Source organism: Callithrix jacchus, chromosome 15 (assembly GCF_049354715.1).
Source record: "Callithrix jacchus isolate 240 chromosome 15, calJac240_pri, whole genome shotgun sequence".
NCBI lineage: Eukaryota > Metazoa > Chordata > Mammalia > Primates > Cebidae > Callithrix > Callithrix jacchus.
This window is the reverse complement of record NC_133516.1, coordinates 61,582,812-61,608,739: the sequence shown is the minus strand read 5'-3', so window position 1 is coordinate 61,608,739 and position 25,928 is coordinate 61,582,812. Positions and strand designations below refer to the sequence as shown.

The 25,928-nt window shown below is 39.9% G+C and overlaps 1 protein-coding gene across 3 annotated transcripts in view; it reads left to right on the top strand.

Moving 5' to 3' along the window:
- Window positions 1-807: 807 nt before the first annotated feature.
- SUMF1 (sulfatase modifying factor 1) overlaps window positions 808-25,928 on the top strand; it is a 104,678-nt gene continuing 79,557 nt past the window's right edge. For all 3 annotated transcript variants that reach the window (XM_008982058.5, XM_035276164.3, XM_035276163.3), the window contains exons 1-3: window positions 808-1,090; window positions 14,036-14,209; window positions 17,322-17,396. In XM_008982058.5, the coding sequence (XP_008980306.3) occupies window positions 815-1,090; window positions 14,036-14,209; window positions 17,322-17,396 (525 nt within the window). In that variant the 5' untranslated portion in view covers window positions 808-814. The remainder of the gene's footprint in view (window positions 1,091-14,035; window positions 14,210-17,321; window positions 17,397-25,928) is intronic.

The window sequence follows — 25,928 nt, the reverse complement described above, 5'->3', positions numbered from 1 at the left end:
ATTTTGAAATCAGTAGGTTTGAATTAGTACTTAGATAAGAGTCATACATTGCAGTTGGCTGCTATGTTCCTTTTAGTCTGTAAGTTTTTCCTTCATCTTCTTTTTGTTTTGGTTTTGCATTTTGTTTGCTTACAAAACTTTAGAACAGTGGTTCTTAAACGTAAGTGTGAATTAGACTCATCTGGAAAGCTTGTGAAACCCCGGATTGCTCTGCCCCGTCCCCAGGGATTCTGATTCGGTATTGCATTTCTAACATGTTCCCAGGTGGTGCTGACATTGCGCTCAGGAATGTCATCCACATGTCATGCCTTCCACATGTTCATCTTCCTTTCTGTTTCTTGTTAGAAGGAACGTATTTAATTGTCTGCAGTACAACATAACGGTTAAAACTCAGGGTTTAAAGTTAGATTCCCTGTATTTAAATCTTGCTTTTGATAGTTATTTGTCATATGATCTGGGCAAGTCACTTAACTGTTCTGTAAACCCAACATTACAGGGCCTTTGTGAGGATTAAATGAGATTTTAAAAAATGAAATGCTTAGCATAGTACTCTGGCACTTAGCAAATGCCCAACAAATTTGATTGTCATCTTTCAACCAAGAAATCATAAAGGGGTGCACGTTCTGTGGAAGGCCTTGAGTTTTGTGTTTTGCTGTGTTTTGACGTCAGCACAGGCAAGCAGGAACGCCTAAGAAGTACCTGAAGAAAGGTGGAGAAGAGCAACTCTTCTGACTACTTCGTAAGCTCAAACTTCTGCCTCTTTAAGGAGGGCTCAGCCACGTGACCCACTGTATCACGTGGCCCGCCGGACAACATGGCTGCGCCCGCGTTAGGGCAGGCTTGTGGACGCTGCCCCGAGCCGGGTCGCGTTCTCTTGCTGCTGCTGCTCTTGCTGCTGTGGGGAGCGGCAGGGAGCGAGAGCGAGGAGGCCGGGACCGGTGCGGGCGCGGGGTCCCTTGCGGGTTCTTGCGGCTGCGGCACGCCCCAGCGGCCTGGGGCCCATGGCAGTTCGGCGGCCGCTCACCGATACTCGCGGGAGGCTAACGCTCCGGGCCCGGTACCCGGAGAGCGGCCGCTCGCGCACTCGAAGGTGCTCCCTCGATTCCTCCGAGGCGGGTGGGGGCTGCTGGGTTCCTGGATGGGGTTGGAGTAGGCAAAGCAAGGGACTAGTAGGAAGGAAAGTAAAGGTTATAACCACACCCCAAATCGAGCACCTGCCTATCCCGTTTGAGGGGTTCCTTCTCTGTGCCTCACCGGAAGACTCCGTTTAATTGAGCATTAGGGAGTTTGGTTGGAGGATTATGCTACTTTTTTACCTCCTATTTCTTCCTCCCTCTAACCTGTTCTCTTGATGATGATTTCAAAATTTTTAAGTCAATTAAATTATGGTTTAATTAATCATTTTCTCTATTCTTAACTGAATAAATTAGGATCTTGGGTCTCAGTATCTTCAACAGGGTGGGTTGTATACTTATCTGTAGTCTCCTCCAGCAGACTCTGCTTGAGGACAAGGGCTTGTATGGTTTATCCTGCTATTAGCACTTTAGCACATAGGAAGGACTGAACAAACTGTAGTTGTTTTATTAATTTATCTGTGTCTTGCATGGCGCCTGGATGTGTTAAGTGCTAGGATATATAACTACTACTGGCCTGGCATGGTGGCTCACGCCTGTAATCCCAGCACTTTGGGATGCCAAGGCGGGTGGATCACAAGGTGCAGAGTTCGAGATCAGCCTGGCCAACGTGGTGAAACCCCGTCTCTACTAAAAATACAAAAATTAGCCAGGTGTGGTGGTGGGCGCCTGTAATCCCAGCTACTTGGGAGGCTGAGGCAGGAGAATTGCTTGAACCCAGGGGATGGAGGTGCCAGTGAGCTGAAATTGTGCCACTGCACTCCAGCCTGGGCGACAGAGCAAGAGTCTGTCTCAGAAAATAAATGAGTGAATATTACTTCATTCTGTCTGCCAGGTATTTTGCGTATTGGTGTGTTGTCGGAACAACTTGTAGGACTAGAAGTCAAGTCATCTGACTCTTAAACTGGTGCTCCATCTTGTTTACTTAGTGCACCCTATCTTTTTCCCATCCCGTTTTTCTTTCCTTTGGGTTAATCCTGACCAGTGTTTAAGACTTAGGTGAGAGGTAACATTCACAGCAGGTTTCACCTGACCTTCTCTCTATCCCCTTCATTATTTCCCTATCCTGCCTCAGCAGTATGTGTTTACTCTGGCATAACAATTATTAAAGATGTTTTTCTGCTGATGTCTCTCCCCAACTGGGCTGTGAGGGTGGTGAGGTCAGGACTGTGATTTAGTCTGTCAGGTGTAGAGTGTAGGAAGTTGATAGCTGGGTTTGTCATTGTTTTTCCATCCTGTGTAATTTTGGGCCTTTGAAGTTTTTCCTGTTACCCCTTAGAACATGCTCTGTAGTATTATTTATCTTTTGTGTGGTGAAGACTCCTGGTTACTGTTTTAGTGTGTATTGGCCATACTTGACTTTAATTCCTCTTTACTTTCTAACTTGCCTGATTGATAATCAGTCTCTTCTTTTTTTTTTTTTTTTTTTTTGGAGAGGGAATCTTGCTCTGTCACCCGGGCTGCTAGGCTGGAGAACAGTGGCGCAATCTTGACTCACTACAATCTCTGCCTCCCAGGTTCAAACAATTCTCCTGCCCCAGCCTCCTAGTAGCTGGGACTACCGGCACACACTGCCACACCTGGCTAATTGTTTTGTATTTTAGTGAAGACAGAGTTTCACCATGTTGCCCTGGCTGGTCTTAAACTCATGAGCTCAGGCAGTCCACCCACTTTGGCCTCCCAAAGTGCTAGGAGTACAGGCTTGAGCCACCACACCCGGCCTATCTCTCCCTCTTTCTAAGAAGAAATCCTTATATCTGTTTATCTATTTTTTAATAGGGCAGCTGTCTCACTTGCATATATACATTGGTCTGTCTCAAAATTTTGTCTTGATTCCGCTGGCAAGTACTGAACATTCCTCATTTTTAAACATTCCATTTTCCTGTGGGTTCCAGAATGGGATGTGGATGCTAGAATCTTTTGGATTATGTTTACAAGATGTACATTTTTCATCCCTATGGAGTGTTTTTGTGTCTTGACTGGATGCTATATGGGTCATTTTTGGCCAGTTATTTTAGTCTGCTTTCTACAATGTTTAGGGGCATCTCAGTTTATTAACAAATTAGTGGTTGATGAGAATATACCTTCAAGCCTTCAAGGATTCAACCTAATGATTGAACCTGAAGAAGTCTTGTTATCAAGACAGTGACGTCATAGCAGATTGTTCTTTATCTGTTTTCCTTGGTTTCAAATGTTTTAGTTCATGTGCAGATGACTTTGGTCTAATTCTAACACTTTGCCATTTATTCTAAATTTAGGAACTCCAGTATTTCAGAAGTAAATGATCACAGTGGTGGTTCTGCCTTTTTTTCCCTCTTTGTTTTGTTTATTTGGTACATTACAATATAAGACTTGTTATGTAAGATTCGTCCTATGTGCTGGGCATACAGAAAAGAAAAAGACCCATATACTCCCCGTAAGGCATTTACACTCTGGTAGGTGTTTCTCTCTCTCTCTCTCTCTCTCTCTCTCTCTCTCTCTCTCTCTCTCTCTCTCCTCTCTCTCTCTGTCTCTCTCTCACACACACACAAGCATCATTATCATTTTTTATAATGAGAATACTATAGGAGAAGTATGTCCAGAGTACCTGGAGAGGAAGAAAGAATTCATTCTTCAAGGACAAGTCAAGTAGTACCTCAAGGAAAGGTCACATTTGAGCTAGGCATCAGAGAAGATATTTTCAGGAGCTGGGAATGGAATTTCAGATTCAAGGACATTCCAAGGAGGAGAAGAGCATGAGCACATGTCACATTGTGGAAATTCATGGTGTGTGCTGGGAAACATAAGTGATTTAAGGTCTTCTTGGAGTGACATATTTACACTTTTTAATGTAACACTTTTTAGATGAGTCTTTTTGTTTGTTTGGGCTTTGGATTTTTCAGTTTCACTGGAACATTATGGCAGTTAGAACTGTCTGAGACACAATATAGACATTTAACAAACTGATGTATATTCCCTCTGGTTTTAAAAATGCAGTTCTCATTAAGAAAATTATCCTATCAGTTTTCTACATGACTTACTATTTTGTAACAAGGACGCAAAATATTTTAGTCTGCTTGTATCTTTAGAAGACTTGTTTGAAAGGCATTTGGGATCATGGGATGGAAACATTGTAGGTGGCATGTCTGAGTATGGATAAAGTCAGTCTTGATTGCCTGAGGAAATTTCTGACTGGTAATGCTTCCCTGGGCATCCAGGCACAATTGAGTGCTGTCTCTTCCATGAAACCTTTCTACTTCCTACAAAGTAGTTTTTCTGCCCTCTCAATTCCCGTAGCTTATTCTGTTGTTGTTTGATGACAACTACATTACATATTTGCTGTAATGTAGTGCTAGTGTGTAGTTGTCTGATATTCTATATTGGAAGCATTTTAAGATGTTTTAATCTCTATATCCCCCAAGTGCCTTATACATTTTAGGCATTCTGTAATAATTTCTTGAATGACGGATACAATATTGATAAACTGCCTTGGGAATAAAGAATGTCACATAGTTTTTTCAAGAAACATTTGTAAAATACTCTTTTGCTGTATTCATCCTCCCAAGAATCCTGTGAGAGAGCCGTCTCCCACTTTACAGATGAGGCAGCTGAAGCTTAATGGAATCATATAGCTCAGAACTGCAAGAAACTTTGAATGTCATTTCATCTATGATTAGTGTCTTTCTGTAGAGGCAGTAGGGTGACAGAATGGAATGGATAGGTAAGCCCTGTATAGATAGATAAGGCAGGAGTTTGTGGACAGATCCAGAGCACATGCTTCTCTTATTCACCCAGCTTCTTCATGAGCCTTTATTTTAATTAATTTTTATTAGGGAGACTCAGGACAATAGCCTTTAGCTTTCAGTGTTAGGATAAAGAGAGGAAAGAAGGAAAAGGAGAAGAGTTACATTCCATTTTTGTGTACAAGACAAAAATCTTACAGTAGCAAGTAAAAAAGACAAGACTGGCTTAAGCAGGAAAAAACTTAAGCAGGAGGGAACATTTATAGCTCTCCTAGTTTGGAAGTTCAAGAGTAAATATGTCCCCAGACACACCTGGATGCAGGGTCTCATCTCAGGCAGCATCTCCATGGCCTTTCCCTTTGGCTGTCTCTGTTCTTCTGCATTGGCTCCATTGTCAGGTAATGTCCCTTCTCCTACTGATAAAATAGAAAAAGTTCTTTCCTGGTGTAGCTGTAACAAAAGTTCAAAGATGAACTTTGATTGGGTTTTGGGCCTATCCCTAATTACATCTCTGTGGTCAAAAGAATGCTATAGTTGGCCAGGCTTGGTGGGGCGGTGGGAAGTGGGATAGAGTCATCCAGTACGCCTGCGCCACTTAGCTTAATAAATGGTTTTGGAAAGGAACTTCAGTATTTTATAAGAAATAGAAGGAATGTGTGCTGGATGGACCAAAATAGCAGTGCCCACTGCATATGGCCTGGGTGTGTAGCCCAAATGTGGTTCTGTTATTCCAATTAATAATAGAGTCATTCTTGACTTCACTTATACTTCTGGCTTCAGTGGCTGTGGCAGAAGCTGTCGTGTGGTGGGGGAGGGTTTATCTCACCTTCAGATTGAAGAAGATTTGGATTGTTTGAATTTGGACCTTCAATGAAGACTTGATTAAAATGGTCCTTTTTATGTGGCTTAGGGTCCTACACAGTGAGACACTCGATGCTCTGGTTTTCACTTGAATGACATTTGTAGGACACAACACTTTATTTAATTGGTATATATGAGAAATTATGATCCACTCAGAGTGATCCAGGCTATTTTTATCTTTAGCATCCAGAATGGAAACTTGCCTTATTCAGCACTGGCTATCTCTGATGGTTAATGAAAGAAGGAAAAAAAGAAAAAGAAACTAGGCCAGAAGTCCACAGTGGAAGTCATGATTGCATTAGCATGGTTGGTACTCACTTTGAGGGAGAAGATGAGAAAAATTAGATGATTGTAAAAGTTCACTAGGAACAATGGGCACAGCTTCCTGTGGGCCTTTGAGCTGAGGGATGAACAACTGTTCTCATAAAGGGAAGTATTTGTGTGCCACAGGAAAGCTTTTACTTTAAGTCTTATCATCATTTTAGATAAGAGCCTCTTCATCATTTTAAGACTACTTTAGAAACTTGTCTGAAGGTTTCAGTTTTTCTACTACTTTGTGGAGCTGCTTAAAATGCTGATTTCTCTTCTTAGGACTGGGTTATCTTGTGCCCCAGCTCTTACAGTACAGTGAGAATAATGGACAAACCTAGTTCAGTTTTTGACCTGCATCTGTGAAACAGGTTTCACTGTGATGTCGACATGTTATGCATATCTAGAACTATTATAAATTAAATAGCATTTTATAATTATAGTTATGCATAATTCAAATGGTAAATTCCTCATTACAGTCATGACCTCATTCAATTATTAAAGATTTTTTGTGTCTCCTGTGGACCATGCAGCATGCTAGGCACTGGAGATATAGAAATAAAAGATTTATTTCTGGTCCCCAAAGAGCTTAAGTTCTAGAAAAGATGAAAACACAGAATTAAGATACTCTGGATGGGATGCAGTGGCTTATGCCTACAAGCCCAGCACTTTGGGAGGCTGAGGCAGGAGAATCACTTGAAGTCAGAAGCTGGAGACCAGCCTGGGCAACAGAACAATACCTCATGTCTACCAAAAAAAAAAAATTGGCTGGGTGTGGTGGTGCTCACCCATAGTCCCGGCTACATAGGGGCTGAGGTGGGAGAATTGCTTGAGCCCAGGAGATCAAGGCTGCTGTGAGCTGTGATCATGCCACTGCACTCCAGCATGTGCTACAGAGAGGAGCTCCATCTCTTAAAAAAAAGTATACACACACACACACACACACACACACTATGTGTGTCAGATATTGGGATGAATAGCGATATTCATTAGAGGGACCAAAATGAAGGGCACATGAACTAGGGAGATGTGCAGGCAGGAAAGGCCTCCTGGAGGTGATCCTTGCACCATGACATCATTTATGAAGAGACAAAGTGGTTCATGGAAATGCAGGTGAAATACAGGGTGAGAGAGTGTGAGCTGTGAGCTCTATTGTTTATGTATGTTATTCTGAAAGGTGATAGGGATTCCTACCTACTAGGAATTTTAAGTAGGAAAGTAGTATGGTCAGATTGACAATTTATTTTTTTAAATAGTACATTTACGTAGTTAAAAAATTTTAAAACATATATAGAAGAGTATAAAATGAACAATTTTTCATTATATACGTTATTTTACCCAATAACCTGTCCCCTCAGACAATGCAACCAGGATGCATTTCTTGTCTGTTTCTCCAAAGCTACATTCTGCAAATATAAGCAAATACAAAACTATGTGAATGTATATCGCTCAGCCTACTTTCTCGCTAATGACAGCACACCATACCTAGCATTTGTGCACCTTGCTTTGTTCGTGTAACTCATCATGGCGAGGTCTTCCCATATCAATATATCACAAGCCTCCTTTTATATCCCCCTCTTCTTTTTGCTTTTCTTATGGCTGCTTAATTTTCCATTTTATTGAAACCTCACAGTTTACTTAAAATGAGCCTACTATTATTGATGGACATTTAGGTTGTTTCTAACCTTTTTCTGTTGGAAAATTGTGTTGGGTACAGAAGACTAACATTTTCAGAAGCATTAGTAGGGGCTTAAATATTTGTCAAATGAATTATTGAATGGAACATAGATGACTTGGAAGCAAGTGGGGATGTGAAAGGTAGAGATTGAAGACAGGAACAGCAATTAGAAGGTATCTGCAGTTATCTGGGGATAGAAAAGAGGGAGCGATTAGAGGATACATATTTAGGAGAGCCAGTGAGACTAGATGGCCTGTCTAATGTTGGGGGTAGGAGATACAAGTAGTCAAAGTTGATTTCTTGAGACAGTAGTAGTACATTGGACAAATAAAAACATATTTATTACTAATTTATCATAGATGAAAATAGCACCATTTTTATTGGGAAATGCATGCATAGAATCAAAGCAACTGCTAGCAAGGAAAGTCAGTGGAAATCGAAAATATAATCAATGATTGTGGATTCCTAATTTCTGTTTCTAATGCTTGTGCTGTTATTGCTAAGTGACTCTTTATCCAACTAGTTAGCTCTCCTTGACTTCTTCCCCGCCCCCAATTGGAGCCCTTGTTTTTTTAAATTTTATTTTTGATGGACAAATAATTATATAGTAATTTTTAGGGTACAATATGATGTTTTGATATATGTTTACATTGTGGAATGAGTGAATCAAGCTAATTAACAAATCTATCACTTCACATACTTATATGTTGTGGTGAAAACATTTAAAATCTATTTTTTAATAATTGTGAAATATATAATGCATTATTTATTATAGCTACCACTCTGCAATACATCACTAAAGCTTATTTCTTCTGTGTAACTGAAATTTTGTAGTGTTTGATCAGCAGATTTCTTTCTCCATTTTCCCCCCTCCCCAAGCCTCTGATCACCACCATTCTACTGTATACTTCAATTAGTTCAGCTTTTTTAGATTCCACATATGAGTGAGATCATCAAGGTATTTGTCATTTTATGCTTGGCTCACTTCACATAGTGTACCATTCTCTAGTTTCATCCATCCATGCTGTCATAAATGACAGAGTCTTTTTCTTTTTTAAGGCTGAAAAGTATTCTGATTTACATATATAAATATGTGTATGTATGTGTGTGTGTATATATATATATATATATATATATGGCATTTTTGTTATCCATTTATCTGATAAGCAACACTTAGGTTGCTTCTGTATCTTAGTGATTGCGAATAATGCTGCCATTATTATGGGAGTGTAGATTGTTTTTTTCACCATACTGGTTTGCTTTCATTTGGCCATATGCCCAGAAGTGGAATAGCTGGATCATACGGTAATTCTGTTTGTAGTTCTCTGAGGAACTTCCATATTGTTTTCCATAATGTTAATTTACATTCTCATCAGCAGTGCACAGGGTTCCTTTTTCTCTACACCTTCTCCAACACTTGTTATTTTTCATCTTTTTGATGAAAGCCATTCTAACAGCTTTGAGGTGATAGCTCATTGTGGTTTTAATTTGCATTTTCCTGGTGATTAGTGATGACAAGCATTTTTTTTTATATCTGTTGGCCATTTGTATGTGTTTTGAACAATGTTGGTTCAGGTCTTTTGCCCATATTTAAATTGACTTGTTTTCTTGCTATTGATTTGAATTCTTTATATATTTTGAATATTAACCCCATGTAAGATGCATGATTTGCAAAGATTTTCACCCATTCTGGGATATCTCTCTATTCTATCGTTTCCTTTGCTGTACAGAAGCCTTTCGGTTTGATGCAATTCCATTTGTTTATTTTTGCTTTGTTGCCTATGCTTTTGGGGTCAAGTTCAAGAAGTCTTTGCCAGGCCAGTGTCATGGAGCTTCTTTTCCCAATGTTTTCTTCTAGTGGTTTTATAGTTTCAGGCCATACACTTAAGTTTTGAATACAGCTTGAGCTGATTTTTGTGTTAACTTGTGAGATAAGGATCTAATTTCATTCTCCTACATGTGGATATTCAGTTTTCCCAGTACCATTTTTTGAACAATTTTCCTTTCTCCATTGTGTTTTCTTGGTGCCTTTGTTGAAAGTCAATTGACAGCAAATGCATGAGTTTATTTCTGGGCTCTTTATCCTGTTCCATTGGTTTATGTGTTAGCTTTTATGCCAGTACCATGCCATTTGATTAGGTTTGTAGTATATTTTAGAGTCAAGTATGTGTACTCCACCTTTGTTCTTTTTGCTCAAAATTGCTTTGACTCTTTGGGGTCTTTTGCAGTTCCATACAAACTTTAGGATTCCTTTTATTCTGTTTTCTTGAAATGACATTGGAATTTTGATAGGAATTACATTGAATCTGTGGATTGCTTTGGGTACTATGGACATTTTAATATTAATTCATTTAATCCAAGAACGTAGGATACCTTTCCATTTATTTGTCTTTTTATACTATTTTTTCATCAGGGTTCTATAGTTTTCAGTATATAGTTCTTTCACCTCTTTGGTTAAATTTACTTGTAAGTGTCTTTCTTAAATTTGAGCTATTGTGAATGGGATTGATTTCTTAATATCTTTTTCAGATAGTTCATTGTTAGTATAAAGAAATGCTGCTGATTTTTACATGCTGATTTTTGTGTCCTGCAACTTTACTGAATTCATACCTCAGCTCTGACAGTTTCTTGATGGAGTCATTAGGGTTTCTGTATACAGGATCATGCCACGTACCATCAGGGACAATATAATGTCTTTGTTTCCAGCTTGGATGTTGTTTCTTTCTCTTGCCTAATTGCTCTGTCTAGGACTTCCAGTATTATATAGAATACAAATGGCAAGAGTATGCATCCTTGGCTTGTTCTGAATCTAAGAGGAAAAGCTTTCAGTTTTTTCCTGTTGAGTATTTAGCTCTGGGCTTTTCATATATGGCTCGCGTTAAGGTACATTGCTTCTGTGTTTAACTTGTCAAGAATTTTTATCATGAAAAGATGTTGAATTTTTTCAGTGCCTTTTCTGCATATATTGAGGTGAACATTTGGTTTTGTCCTTCATTCTGCTAATATGGTGTATCACATTTTGTAGATTTGCATATGTTGAACTGTCTTTTGATCCTAGGGATAAACCCACTTAATTTTGGTGTATGAGCTCTTTAACATGCTGTTGAATTCAGTTTGTTGGTATTTTATTAGAATGTTTGCATCTTTGTTCATCAGGGATATTGGCCTGTAATTTTTTTTTTTTTTCTTGTAGTAGTAGTTTTGTCTGGCTTTGGTATCAGTGTGATGCTGGTATCGTAAAATGAGTTTGGAAGTGTTTTCTCTTCTTCAGTTTTTTGGAAGACTTTGAGAAGTATTGGTATTAGTTCTTTAAATTAGAATTCTGCCGTGAAGCCATCTGGTTCTGGGCTTTTGTTGATGGAAATTTATTATTATTATTATTTGAGACAGAGTCTCGCTCTGTCACCGAGACTGGAGTACAGTGGCAAGATCTTGGCCCATTGTAACCTCCACCTTCCAGGTTCCAACGATTCTCCTGTCTCAGCCTCCCTGAGTAGCTGGGATTACAGGCCTGTGCCACCATGCTTGGCTAATTTTTTTTTGTAATTTTACTAGAGGTGGGGTTTCACCATGTTGCTAGGCTGGCCTTGAACTCTTGACCTCCATTGAGGTCTACCTGCCTCGGCCTCCCTAAGTGCTGGGATTATAGGCGTGAGGCACCATGCCTGACCAATTTTTAAAATTATTTATTCAGTCTCCTTATTTGTTATCAGTCTGTTCAGATTTTCTACTTCTTGATTCAGCCTTCATAGGCTGTATGTTTCTAGGAATTTATCCATTTTTTTCAAGGTTATCAAATTTGTATATGTGGGATATAATTGTTATGATCCATTTTATTCTGTGATATTGAACGTTTGTTTATAGATGAGGGACTTGGCAAGTCCTAAGTTGCTGAGGAGTCCACTAATTGACTCACTCAGATGATTTGAAAATAAGATATTGTGTCTGTAAAGAACGTATTTCTTATAGATGGTAGGGTTGAAGGCCTGTGGTTGTTGAACAAATTGAGATATAATTCATATAGCATACGATTCAATCTTTCACCATGTACAATTCAGTGGGTTTTAGTATAGTTATGAGCTGTTACAACTATCACTGTCCAATTCCAGAACATTTCATTATCTCAGGAAGAAACCCTATGCCCATTAGCAATCATTCTCCATTCCTGCCTCCCCTTAGCCTCTGGCAACCACTAATCTACTTTGTGTCTCTTTGCATTTGCCTATCTGGACATTTCATATGAATAGATTCATACAATATCTGGCCCTTTGTCAGTTGATTCTTTCACTAAGTATAGTATTTTCAAGGTTCACCCATGTTATAGCATGAACCAACACTTATTTCTTTTTATGTCTGAATATTATTCCATTTTATGGATATACCATATTTTGTTTATATATTCATCAGTTGATAGACATTTGGATTTTTTCTGCTTTTTTGGCAATTATGAATAATGCTGCTATGAATGTTTTTATACAAGTTTTTGCATGGATATGTTTCTCTTGGTTATATACCAAGGAGAACTGCAGGGCCGTATGATATCTCTTTGTTTAGCTCTTTGAGAAACTGCTTTTCCAAAGAGCTAAACAACTATTTTACATTCCCACCAGCAACATACAAGGGTTCCAAATTTTTCACATCCTCATCAGCACTGGTTATTGTGTCTTTTTGTTATAGCCATGCTAGTGATCAGGAAGTGGAACCTCATTATAGTTTTGATTTGCATGTCCCTAATGACTCACGATGTTGAGCATGGACCTGCATTTTTTAACTGAAAATTTTCAGTATGATCCTCAGATCCTGTGCTTAGTGTTGGGAATACAGCTGGGAACAAGGCAGCCCCGGTTGCTGTCTTCTTGGAGTTTAGAGTTCATGTGGGAAGGTAGATAGGAACAAAGTAATTGCAATTAGGGTTTTTATAAGGAATTATACAACACATAGTCCCTTAGTAAGCTTTAAAATTTTCTATTTTAGTGATGTAAGCCTTTTTTATGATTGTTAGAGGCCAAAATTCATGCAGTGGTTATTTAAAGATATCATAAATTGCATTTTTGCATGTGCTTTGAAAAATGATTCACGGCTGGGTGCAGTGGCTCACACCTGTAATGCCAGAACTTTGGGAGGATGAGGCAGGCAAATCACGAGGTCAGGAGATCGAGACAATCCTGGTCAACATGGTGAAACCCCGTCTCTACTAAAATACGAAAAAGCAGATGGGCGTGGTGGCATGCACCTATAGTCCCAGCTACTCAGGAGGGTGAGGCAGAGGAATTGCTTGATCCCAGGGAGGCGGAGGTTGCAGTGAGCTGAAATCACACCACTACACTCCAGCCTCGTGTCAGAGCAAGACTGTCTAAAAAAAAAAAACAAAAAAAATAAATTAAAAGAAACAAAAGCATATGAGAATAAAAAATGTGTTTAAAGAAAAAGGTGGGGCTGGGCACGATGGCTTATAATCCCAGCACTTTGGAAAGCCGAGGTGGGAGGATCACTTGAGCCTAGGAGTTGCCAACTTAGGCAACACAATAATACCCCATAACTTAAAAAAAAATTAGCTGGGCCGGGCGTGGTGGCTCATACCTGTATAATCTTAGCACTTTGGGAGGCCATTGTGGGCGAATCACCTGAGGTCAGGAGTTCAAAACCAGTCTGGCCAACTTGGTGAAACTCTGTCTCTGCTAAAAATACAACCAGGCATGGTGGTAGGCACTCATAATCCTAGCTATTTGGAGGCTGAGGCAGGAGAGTCACTTGGACCCGGAAGGCGTAAGTTGCAGTGAGCCATCATCATGCCACTGCACTTCAGCCTGGGCAACAGAGTGAGACTCCGTCTCAAAAAACAAACAAAAAATTTAGCTAGGCACAGTGCCACACGCCTGTACTCCAGGTCTTTGAGAGACTGAGGTGGGGGGATCACTTGAGTCTGGGAAGTCAGTGCTGTAGTGAGCCGTGATTATGCCACTGCACTCTAGCCTGGGCAATAGAGTGAGACCCTGTCTCAAAGAAAAAAGAAAAGTGGAATATTCTCCCCGTGTCCACATCCAGCCATTAGCAGCTTGGTGACTTATTCCAGACCTGTTTCCAGTGCCAGTACAGATTTACATCAGGTAGAGGTTTGGTTAAGGAGATTACCTAAAGAATTTTCAGTTCTTTTGTGACTCGTGATTCACCTTCATTGGGGTATAGAGAGATTTTTCCTAATTTTATAGTAATTGCTGTGGTGAAGATTTACTACTGAGTGCTTACGCTTACTGTGTGCTAGGAACTTTACCCCTACACAGGTACACCTTGGCCATAATGCATGACTTTCTGTGTTTCACCTTTTACTGCAGATGGTCCTCATCCCTGCAGGAGTATTTACAATGGGCACAGATGATCCTCAAATAAAGCAGGATGGGGAAGCACCTGCAAGGAGAGTTACTATTGATGCCTTTTACATGGATGCCTATGAAGTCAATAATGCTGAATTTGAGAAGTTTGTGAACTCCACTGGCTATTTGACAGAGGTAATGGGATTGGGGAAAGGAGGGAGAACTTGTTCTTTTCCAGAACTTTTAAGAATGCTTTAATAGCAGCTAGGATTGACGGACCACTGACCACTTTTACCATTCTGTGGTAGAACCGTGCGAAGCATTTTATTATATATATTTCATCTTAATTTCTCACAGCAACCCCATGAGGCAGGTTATTTTTCAAGTGGCATACTGAAGATTAGAAGAGCAATTTGCCCCACATCACACAGCTAGTCGGTGGTGGTAGCTGGGATTCCAGCCTTGCCAGTGTGTCCTCAGAACCTGTGTTCGTAACTATTACACTATATTGTGTTAATGCTTTACTATGCTAGAGAATACCACTGTCCACTAAGGCTTTTTGAGATACAGATGGCATGTAAATTAAGGCCACTTTTCTTCTCAATAAATTGCACTTTGGCTTTTCCAGAAGGATTACATGTTTTTTAAGTGATAAGTACAGAAGCGCTGCTTTTTATTTTTGTGGCTTCCTTCCAACACCTTGACAGCTCATGCATGCTGTGCTGTGGCAGTTCCGGGCATTATCTGATGGTCACGGAATCACAAAGCAAGCTTCTGAAAGTGGATGCTGTCTCAAATGGGTATAGGAAGAGGAAGCCTTTCTAGTCTATGGATGTTTCTGTGAGTTTCTGAAATATACTTGCTTTGTAGGCTTTCCAGTTTTCTCTCAAAGAAAACCTTTACCCTTGTCTTCAGTTTGTGGAGTCCCTGTTCCTTTTTTTTTTTTAAGCACCCCAGTCATCTTTGTGTAAATTATTATTAAATGAATAATTTGTAGTAAGCAGAAGTCCTTTTCCTTTTGATTTCACAAGGAGACTCTCAGCTCAAGTTCCTCAATAGTTTACTTAAGTTAGAAGACTTCTAAAGAACCAGGGTTCCCCATGAAGATTAGATAGAATAAGCAGAATTTAGGGCCTCTAAAAACATGGATGGGGAAAAGTTATAAGTTGGTACCAAAGTAATTGTGGTTTTTGTCATTACTATTAATGGCAAAAACTACAATTACTTTTTCACCGACCTAATATATCTGTTTATTTACCACCCTCAAGCCAAAATGTAGTATTTCCTTCAATTATGAATCAAACAACAAACCACAGCAATAGTAGCAGTGCCTCTGACTTCGTCACCAGCAGAAGTCACAGACATTTTTAATCATATTTTTGTTGTTGCAGAGATCTTGAAATATTGTTTACTTTCATCCCCACCTTTGAAATATGAGACCTGCCACTAGATCTTATTTAATATATTAGGGAAGAGCATATTTAGTACTATGGCACTAATTTATTTAATGTTTTGATGTAATGGCTTTTCTTCACAATACTATTGATTTTATTTTATGTGTTTAAACATTTAATTCTAAGAAGGGGGTTCTTGAGCTTCACCAGGCTGCCAAAGAGCTCAAAAAGGACCAAGAGCTGCCTTGGACAAAATGCTCTGTGTTTTCATGCCACTCTGTAGACTCCTTTTCCATCTCTCCAGCTTCACTTTACGTCATGCTCCTCTTGCACACCATCTTCTAGCCCTGCTGGTTTTGTTTCTCTTCCTTGAAAACTCAACATTCTTTCCCACCTCAAGAGCTTGGCCTGTATTTTCTCTCTGTTTGGAATTCACAGTCTTCGTGCTTATCCCCCTTGTGCATGGGTGGCTCCTTCTCATTCTTGAGTCATCTCAACTTAAGTGTCACTTTCTCAAGGATGTTTTTTATGACACTCTTTACCTTACAAGGTGAAGTAAAGTTGTAAGTATTTTTTTCCATTCTTTGCTTGGCCTGATTTTTTTCTGTGCTCCCACACTTAAGCACAATAAGGATAGGGACCATAGCTATCTGATATTGACCTTATTATATCCTCTAATTTAGCTCCAAACTGGGCACATGGTAGGTTTTGATACATGTTTGTTGAATGAATAAATAGCTTAGGTAGTTAGGCATAGCCGTGTCACAAGGGAATGCAGGAAGAAGATTAGGGGTGAAGAAAAGGTAGTAGGCTCCACCCAGAAAAGGAATTGGAGGTGCTTATAAGAGCTGTAATATAAGGATCCAGTACTCAGTTAATTTCCTCTAGTAAGAACAGGACAGAACTAGTGACAGAGATTTGAGACTCATTTGGCGTACTGGCTATAGTTAATTTGATGGGACTGAAAGAAGTTGTCCATCAACAAGAATCAGTCAGTGTATCTCAAAGTATATTCCTTGAACTGCTTGTATTAGAACAACTAGCTATGTGCTATTTACACGTACAGAATCCTACACCTCACACTAGACTCTCAGAATCTCTGGGGTTAGGGAGCAGCAGTATGTAGTTTTGACAAGCTGATTACATAATCTCAGCTACACAAAGCCTGAGAGCCACTGGTGTAGTAGAAGTGCAGAGAGCCAAGGGCAGAGCTCCAGGGAGCAACAGTGTTTCAGGGGCTAAAAGAAGAGCCCACGTATTTTAGGAGATGAATAAAAACACTCAGAAATGTAGGAAAGTCATGGTCGCCAAGGGACAGATGACCTCATTTCAGAATAGGGTTACATGCAACAAAAATAATCAGGTGGGTGAAGAACTGAGACACTAATGTTAAATAAAATCATGAAAATAGAGATTCCATCTGGTGCTTGAATTGGCCAGTTGAGATTTGTAAGCACATTTGACCCCTTAGGGAAGCTAGAATGTGTCAGAATATGAGCAAACAGTGCCATTTCATTCATTTAGCTAGAGTCAGGACCAGGGCAAAGGACAAAGCTTGATTATTTACTCTCACATGTACACAATACTATTATTTCCCAGAGTCATTTGTAATACTTGGGGAAATGTATTTCCTTCAGGAACAGTCACGTTCTCAAAAGCTAATCTTGTTCCGGCTGCATTCTTATCAGCTAAGTGAGTCTTAAATGACAATGGTATCTGTAAAGTGACATTAACTTGTTTTAAGAGGAAGCCAGAGATTTTTAGGTCCTTTTGGAGTCCTCTGGGAAGTCCTAAGACAGATGCAAGTTCAACTGGACAAGAAGAATCACTTTAATAGTGTGCAAAGAAAATGGCACACGTGAAACACATTACTACAACCTTTTCTGGATTTTTATTTTCTACCTTCCTTATAGGCTGAGAAGTTTGGCGACTCCTTTGTCTTTGAAGGCATGTTGAGTGAACAGGTGAAGACTGATATTCAACAGGCAGTAAGTAATGTTTCAACAGGCTCCTATATTTCTCTAAGGTTCATTGAAAAGGGTTTGCATGAAAAACCCAAACCATGCTTGCCACCTGCCTTTCCCCCTAACACCTAACCATTCTCCTGCTGAGGACTGGCCCCAAATAACAGGCCCATGCACCAGTATACCTATCTTAAGGAAAATGGCACAAGATGGTATCTGAGGAAGTGCTGGGTCTGCCTTTAGCTTCTGTCTTGTGTACCTGGGAACATATTGTGTTGGTAGGTAGAGCTCAGTAGGCTCCAGACACTCCTGAGTTTGATTTACTTACAGCCATTTCTAGAATGGAGGGCTCAACGAGAACATTTTAAAATTCTGTTCTTAAAGTCTCAGTCTCCTCAGGTGCTGGTGTGGAGATGGAGCTTCCTTAAACATTTTTGAATTCATAGGATCAGACCAGCATTCAAGAAAGGAGCCCTTTGTTCTGAGTGTTCATAAGAAATGGATGTGGTGAACTGGTTCTTACACTCAGGGGTGTACACTCGCATCTGGAGGATCCAGGGAATGCAGATGAGGTGTGATTTCTCAGACATCATGGAAACAAATTGTGGAGTAGACTTCAGCAAGCATCTTTGTGATGGTGGAACTTGGGATTCTTGTTTCAAAGATTTTAGCAGGTTTGTGTATGTTTAGTATTTCCTTGCCTACATGTCTCTTGAACATATAAGAACAAGGGAAGGAGTGAGGGTAAGCTGGGAAGTTGAGGGTTCACAAAATAAAGAGGGCAGAGAATGCAGAGCAGACAGGAGATAGTGAGAGAGGGAAGGAAACAGCGGTCTGCCCACTCAAAGGAGGCTGATGAAGCTAGAGACATTGAAAACAAAGGGATCCGACCCTCATCTTCTTTTTTAATGGAAGTTTCCTTTTAATTCCTGTTTGTACTTCATCTTTATGGGTGGGCCTCACTCTGTCCTCTCTTGTGAGCAGCAGTGCAAGAAAAATTAAACGGTCCTGGCTTACATTTTCTTTTTCTTAAACCAAATGTAGAAAAACTTGGGAGAAAAGATAAAACAAGACTTGCTTTCAGATCACATATAGGTGAATCAAGCCACTTTTTAATATGTGTTTTAGATAAATGTTTGAAAAATGTGATTGAGCTACATTTGAATTTCACAGCTTTCTTTGCTCCTTACAAGTTTATAAGTCTATTATGTGATCTGATATTCCCCCCATCCCTCTTTTGTTTTTTTTAAAGGGCTTTGAGGTCAGTTTAGGCTAGTGTTGATGAGCCAGCAACTTGGGACATGGTGCCTCATTTTAAGATACCGAGTTCAGGTGAGGGAGCTTATTTTTGTAATTTGCGTTTTCAGATACAGGGCCTCTTGTCACTTGAGAACTTCCAAGCATATTAGGCGTGAAGATGGAGGTGGATCATTGCTAGGTTCTGAAGGTGCCTGTTGAGTACATAGGGAATTGTCTGTGCTTGTAACTAGGATGAGGACAAGCAGCTCTCACTGGGTTGTAGTGTCAGTAACTTGCTTAAATGCTCATAATGGAAAAGCAAACCTTTTAAGCTTATTTAGAAAGGGCTGAATGAATAACATAAATCTGTCAATGATCTGTGAGAGCTAAGTTTTTATTTTTTTTCATCCTCCTTTTAAGGCTTGACTTACCTTCATTCACTGAACCAGACCGTTTTTTTCTTTGTAACCAGTGTCTCCAGAAGAGTAGGATATGAGCTGGCACACGAGGTAGATTTAAATAGTAGGGGGGTTGATTTTGGGTGGTAGATAGGCAAGCCTCCAATCACCCTGAATCACATAGTGAGAAAACACTTTCCTTTTAGGTATCTTTCAAGACTTGATTCACGGTAAGACGAAAGACTCGTTTGAGTGCTAGCATATCCTTAACACTCAACTACACCTGCTATTCTCCATTTTAACATAGAAGAGGCCTTGGAAGTGTCTGCAGCAGCTAGTTAATAATATTGTTTATTTTCATGCATTTATTTTTAAGTGTTGCATTATATTTATGACGGTTATGAAAGTGAGATAAATTCTCCTTTTTTAAAAAAATTTTTTTTGTAAAATAAGACAAATACAGAAAATCACACAACACAAACGTAGAGCTTACTGAGTTATCCTAAGGTGAACACACTTGTAAGTATTATCCAGGTCCAGAATTAGAATTTTTCTGCCTACCCTAGCAGTTCTGTCCAGGTGCCACATCCTAGTCATCACCCCTCTCTGTCCCTAAAAGTAGCCACTACCTTGCTTTTCAAAGAAGATACTTCTTTGCATTTCTTTATGATATTACTACCCAGGTGTACATCCCACGTTTAATCTTGCCAATTTAAAGGAAATTTGTATCTTTTAAGACTCTTCTAATCTACAGGTTTTTTTATCACACTGCTTTCCCCTATCCCTTATTTTTTCCTCCAGTGATTTATCTATTGAAGAATCTAGAACATTTAGCTTGGAGACTTTCCCACAGTCTGGATTTTGCTGAATGCCCCGTCATGGTGCAGTTCACCTGTTCCCTCTGTCCTCTGTATTTCCTGCAAATTGGTAACGGATCCCCAGGCCTGATGAGACTCACGTTTAAACCCTACAGCAAGACATTAGATTATTGGTGGGTTCTTTCCCCATGATGCGCCTGATGTCTGCTACTGCTTCTTTTTATGATGTTAGTGGCTGTTGATGCTTAGTGCCTAATCCATTAATCCATTGGAGGTTGTAAGATGGTGTATTAGTCTCTTCTCATGCTGCTAATAAAGATATACCAGAGACTGGGTAATTTATAAAGAAAAAGAGATTTAATGGACTCAGTTCTACATGATTGGGGAGGCCCCACAATTATGAAGGTGAAGGAGGAACAAAGGTACATTTTACATGGTGGCAGGCAAGAGAGTGTGTACAGGGGAACTGTATACTTTATAAAACGATCACATCTCATAAGACTTATTCACTATCATGAGAAAAGCACAGGAAAACCCACTCCCATGATTCACTTACCTCCCATTGAGTCCCTCCCATGACAGGTGGGGATTATGGGAGCTATAATGCAAGATGAGATTTGGGTGAGGACACAGCCAAACCATATTAGATGGTGGTAATCTAATAGATCTTTTTCATTTGTTAATGGAAATACTTTCATAAAGAGATCATTCCTTCCATCTGCTATTTCTTTTTTTTTTTAGATGGAGTTTCGCTCTTGTTACCCAGGCTGGAGTGCAATGGTGCAATCTCGGCTCACCACAACCTCCGCCTCCTGGGTTCAGGCAATTCTCCTGCCTCAGTCTCCTGAGTAGCTGGGATTACAGGCATGCACCACCATGCCCAGCTAATTTTTTGTATTTTTAGTAGAGACGGGGTTTCACCATGTTGACCAGGATGGTCTCAATCTCTTGACCTCATGATCCACCTGCCTCAGCCTCCCAAAGTGCTGGGATTATAGGCGTGAGCCTCCGTGCCCAGCCCCCATCTGCTATTTCTTAACCATTGTTGCAGGTGATACAGGAAAGATAGGATAAATGCTTGATTGTTTACTAGCTTTTAAGATAGGAATTGGGGGTCCAAAGTGGCTCCCGCCGGAGCTCATGGCGCTCGCGAAGGCGAGGTCATCAGTTCAAGGCTAACCTGAGCAACCTGATTAGCTCAAAACTGATTGGCAAAAAAAAAAAAAAAAAAAAAAAAAAGATAGGAATTGATTCCCTACTATTCTTCAAAGGTGACCAATTAGAGTATTTTTTGATTAAATATTTCATCTTAAGATAATTATATATTCTTATGCAGTTGTAAAAAATAATACAGAGATCTGGTGTACCCTTCACCCAGTTTCCTCCAGTGGTACCATCTTATATAATTATAGTATGGTTTCACAGCTGGAAAATTGAGCATTCATATGACCCACTTGTTTTTGTCTGATTTCACCAGTTTTATATGTATTCATTTGTGTGTCTGTGTATATATTTAGATCTGTGTAATTTTACCATAAATGTAGATTTGTATAATCACTGGATTTTAAAAAAGTCTTCATGAACTCATGGCTTTAAATATATTTTATGGCCAGGCATGGTGGCTCATGCCTGTAATTCAAGCACTTTGGGAAGCCAAAGCAGGATGTTCGTTTGAGGCCAGGAGTTCAAGACCAGCTTGGGAAACAGAGAAAGACCCCATCTCTACAAAAAAATACAAAAAATTCGCCAGATATGGTGGCACATGTCCATAGTCCTAGCTACTTAGGAGAACGAGGTGAGAGGATCACTGAGCCCAGGAGTTTGAGGTTTCAGTGAGCTGTTATAGCACCGTTGTATTCCAGGCTGGGTGACAGTGAGACCCTGTCTGTGGGAAAAATAAAAACAAACACATATTTTATGGTTTTTTTTTTTTTCTTTTTTTAACACTGAAACCATGATCCCTTTTGAAGGTTTGGGCATATCTTTTCTTCCAGCAGCTTTATAGAGATGTAATCTAAATACCATAAATTTCACCATACTAAGTGTATAATTCCAGATTTTTTATATAATACAGTTTACCACTAGAAAGCTCACCATTGATACAACTCACTTATTTTAGGGTTGTATCAAAAATTTATCTATATCACCACAATCTAATTTTAGAACATATCTATCAGCCCTAAAAGAAACCACAAGTCCATTTGCTGTCATTGCTGATTCCTATCCCCAGCTTTAGGCAACTGTCTTGAGTCCTAGTGGTGACCCTGGTAGTCCTTCATGGCTTCATAGGTTTGCTTTCTGTAGTGTCAAGATCTGTTCCCACCCCTACTCCTAACCCTTTAAAGCCGTTTCTTAAGAAGCTCAAGTATCTTTTAGTAGAAAATAGCATTTCAAGGACCCTGTCTAGACCCTGGGTATGCTCATTGCTATTAGGTCGGTCACTGTTTCTAGGCCTCTGCAGTGGACAGACTGAGATAAAATGCCAAATGAGTTTACACTGATACTTCCATTTTGTGATTTTTAATTTAACCTGTTCTGTATTACATCCATCGCCTTTCTTCCACAGCAGGAATCCTGGTTTTCAAGGGATGATAGACTAGTCCGTAATCACTCATTTATTTTATCCCAGATTACGTACATAATGGTCTCAATAATACTGTTATTATCCCCAGTGTAATTACTGAGAGTAGGTTTAAAAAAAAAAATCCCAAACGTTTACATATGCTTTTCTTATTTCTACCCTAGTTTTAAAATATTGTACTATTTCTGTGTTATTGAAACATATGTCTATCGTAGAGAGTACTCTCTCCATTTTAGCTCTCAACTAATCTTAGTTCTACAAGTAACCACATGTTTAATGCTCTCTATATTCATGTCTTGCTAGTCATTTGAATTGATCAAGCTCATTCTTAACCAGATTCTTCGCAAGTGGCCATGGGAACACAATGCCCTGAGTTTTTGCATGTTGGTAACAGTTTGTTAGTGCTCTTTATACTTTAAAGTCAGTTTTTCTGGATGTGAAATCTTTGGTTCACATTTATTTTTCTTGAGTAACTCACATACTGTATTTCTTTTTCTTTTGGAGTAAAGCATTGCTATTGAAAAGCCTTATGATAGTCTCATTTTTTTCCCTTGAAAATTAGTTGTTTTTGCCTAAATACCCAACAATTTTCCTTTTTCTTGTTTAGTTTCCAGTGATTTCACTAGACTGTGTGTTGGTGTTGGTCATTGTGGGTCAGTGTTCTCAGGTATGGGATAGAAGCTTTCTAGTTTCACAATTTTTTTTTTAAACTTCAGGGGATTTTTCTATTATAGTTTTTACTAGTTTTTTGTGTTCTTATTTTTGTCTTATTCTTCAGGAACTTTTCATATCTCTCATTACATAATTCTTCTTATCCATTTTCAGTATTTATCTACCCCCTTTTTTTTTGAGACAAGGCCTTGCTGTGTCACACTGGCTGGAATGCAGTGGCACGATCTTGGCTCACTGCAGCTTGACTTCCTGGTATCAAGTGAGCCTCCCACTTCGCTACTTCAGCGAGAACAACAGGCACATGCCACCACACCTGGCTAATTGTTTTGATTTTTTTTTTTTTTTTTTTTTTTTGAGACAGGGTCTCTGTCCCCTAGGTTGGAGTGCAGTGGCGCAATCTTGGCTCACTGCAATCTCCCCCTTCTCGGTTCAAACGATTCTCCTGCCTCAGCTTCCCAAGTAGGTGGGATTATAGGCATGTGCTACCACACCTGGCCAATTTTCATATTTTTAGTAGAGACAGGGTTTCACCATGTTTGTCTTCGAATCCCTGACCTCAGGTGATCTGCCCACCTCAGCCTCCCAAAGTGCTAGGATTACAGGCATGAGCCACCACACCGAGCCTGTTTTGATTTTTAGGAGAGATGAGGTCTCACTATGTTGTCCAGGCTGTTCTCAAACTCTTGGGCTCAAGCAGTCCTTCCACCTCAGCCTCCCAAAGTGCTGGAATTACAGGCATCAACCACCGTGCCTGGAATCTTTTTATTTTAAATTTTTCTTCTTGTTTGTCTTCTGAGTCTTTTAATTAATCTGTTTATTTCTGAAATGATGTTTTCTTTTATTTCTGGTTGCTACTTGGCTTCTCTACCTCATCTGAGTTTGTGGATTCTGATTTACTTTGTTCTCTCATACATCATTCTCCTAATGTCATTTACCTCATTTTAAAAAACTTCTATTTTTTGAGACAGAGCCTGGCTCTGTCGCCAAGGTTGGAGTACAGTGGTGCAATCTTGGCTCACTGTACCCTCTACCTCCTGGGCTCAAGCAATTCTCCTGCCCCAGTCTCCTGAGTAGCTGGGATTACAGGGGTCCACCACCACGCCCAGCTAATTTTTTGTATTTTTTACTAGAGATGGGGTTTTGCCATGTTGCCGAGACTGGTCTCGAACTCCTGAGTTCATGTGATCCATCTGCCTTGGCCTCCCGAAGTGCGAGGATTACAGGCGTGAGCCACCACGCTCACCTCCCTCATTTTGAAACACCATGTTGGATTTTTTTTTTTTGAGCATGTGTTCCTGACTACATTTGTTGTTCATAAGGATGTTGTTCTGCTTCTTCTTCTCTTACTTCTTATAGATTGGATTTGAGCTTGAGTCTTTTCTGCTGCTCATTTCTATGTGAACTCAGTTTTTCTGAACTTTTAGAAAGAGACATTGTTCAGGGTAGCTTTGTAACTTCCCTGAGCTCCCTCTTCATTGTTCTCAACATAGTGTTTCAGTGATGGCCTCCTGTCTAATGAGACTTCCTGATGTCTTCCCCTCCTCCACTACTTCTCTTTCCTTTTTCTCTCTTGTCCCGCTATTTCAGGAGTTTGGTTTTGTCTCTTGAGATTTCTCCTTGGCATGAGGCTCTGTTCTAGGAGGGAACCCTGGCAGAGCAGTTTCAAGAGTTTGTGGTGCACAGCACAGCTGCTTGGACACCTTCCCACTTTCTTACCATGGGCCCCTTAAACCTACTGCTTATTGGAGTGGGGAAAATTCCTTCCAGTGTGAGCTGCTATTCTCTAACTGTTCCTCCATGCCCTCCAGTAATACCTATTGGCTCTTTTGGGATTTTCCTTTGCACAGGTCTGATTCTCTGCTGCTTTGTTTGCTTTCTCCTGCCCAGCCACTGCCCAGCCACAGACACCATACAGGTTGTATAGCCATTGGCAGTTTTTCTTCACCTGTTCCTGTGTGTTACGGGTTTGATGAGGATACTTTGTCATATGGATTTGCTGTGAGCATTGTTCTTGGGTTTTGTGTATTGCTATCTAGTTGCTCTGTCTGGCTTTATACATGGATTTGGAGAGATTCAAAAGCTTTGCTGATGCTGTTGCCATCTTAGCTAGCTTTCCTTTTATGTAAAGTTTTGAGGTAAAACATTGAGCTAGCTTTCAGAGTTTGTGTGTAAGAATATCTTAAACTGGTGAATTTAATGGTTTAAAACAGAGTCTTTTTATCCAAATAATAATCATGAATTATTCATGATACTTAATTTGAGACAAGAATCTTAAAAAGTATAGATATTAAATCCCAGAAAGGATTAAGTCTAGTTTTGTTATTGTGGTGGTGGTTGTTTTTTTGGGGGGATATTATACTGTAGATCGGCAGTCCCCAAACTTTTGGCATAGGGGCTGGTTTTGTGGAAGACAGTTTTTTCTCCGATGTAGGGCAGGGGAGGGGATGGTTTTGGGATGATTCAAGCACATTACATTTATTGTACACTTTATTTCTATTATTATTACATTGTAATACATAATGAAATAATTATACAACTCACTGTAATGTAGAGTCAGTGGGGAACCCTGAGCTTATTTTCTTGCAACTAGATAGTCCCATCTAGGGTGATGGGAGACAGTGACAGATCATCAGGCCACATCCTTAGATTCTTATAAGGAGCAGCCAACCTAGCTCCCTTGCATGAGCTGTTCACAATAGGATTCACACTGTTATTAGAATCTAATGCCACTGCTTATCTGATGGGAGGCGGCGCTTGGGAGGTAATGCGAGCAAGGAGGAGTGGCTGTAAATACAGATGAAGCTTTGCTCACTTGCCTGCCACTCACCTCCTGCTGTTCAGCCGGTTC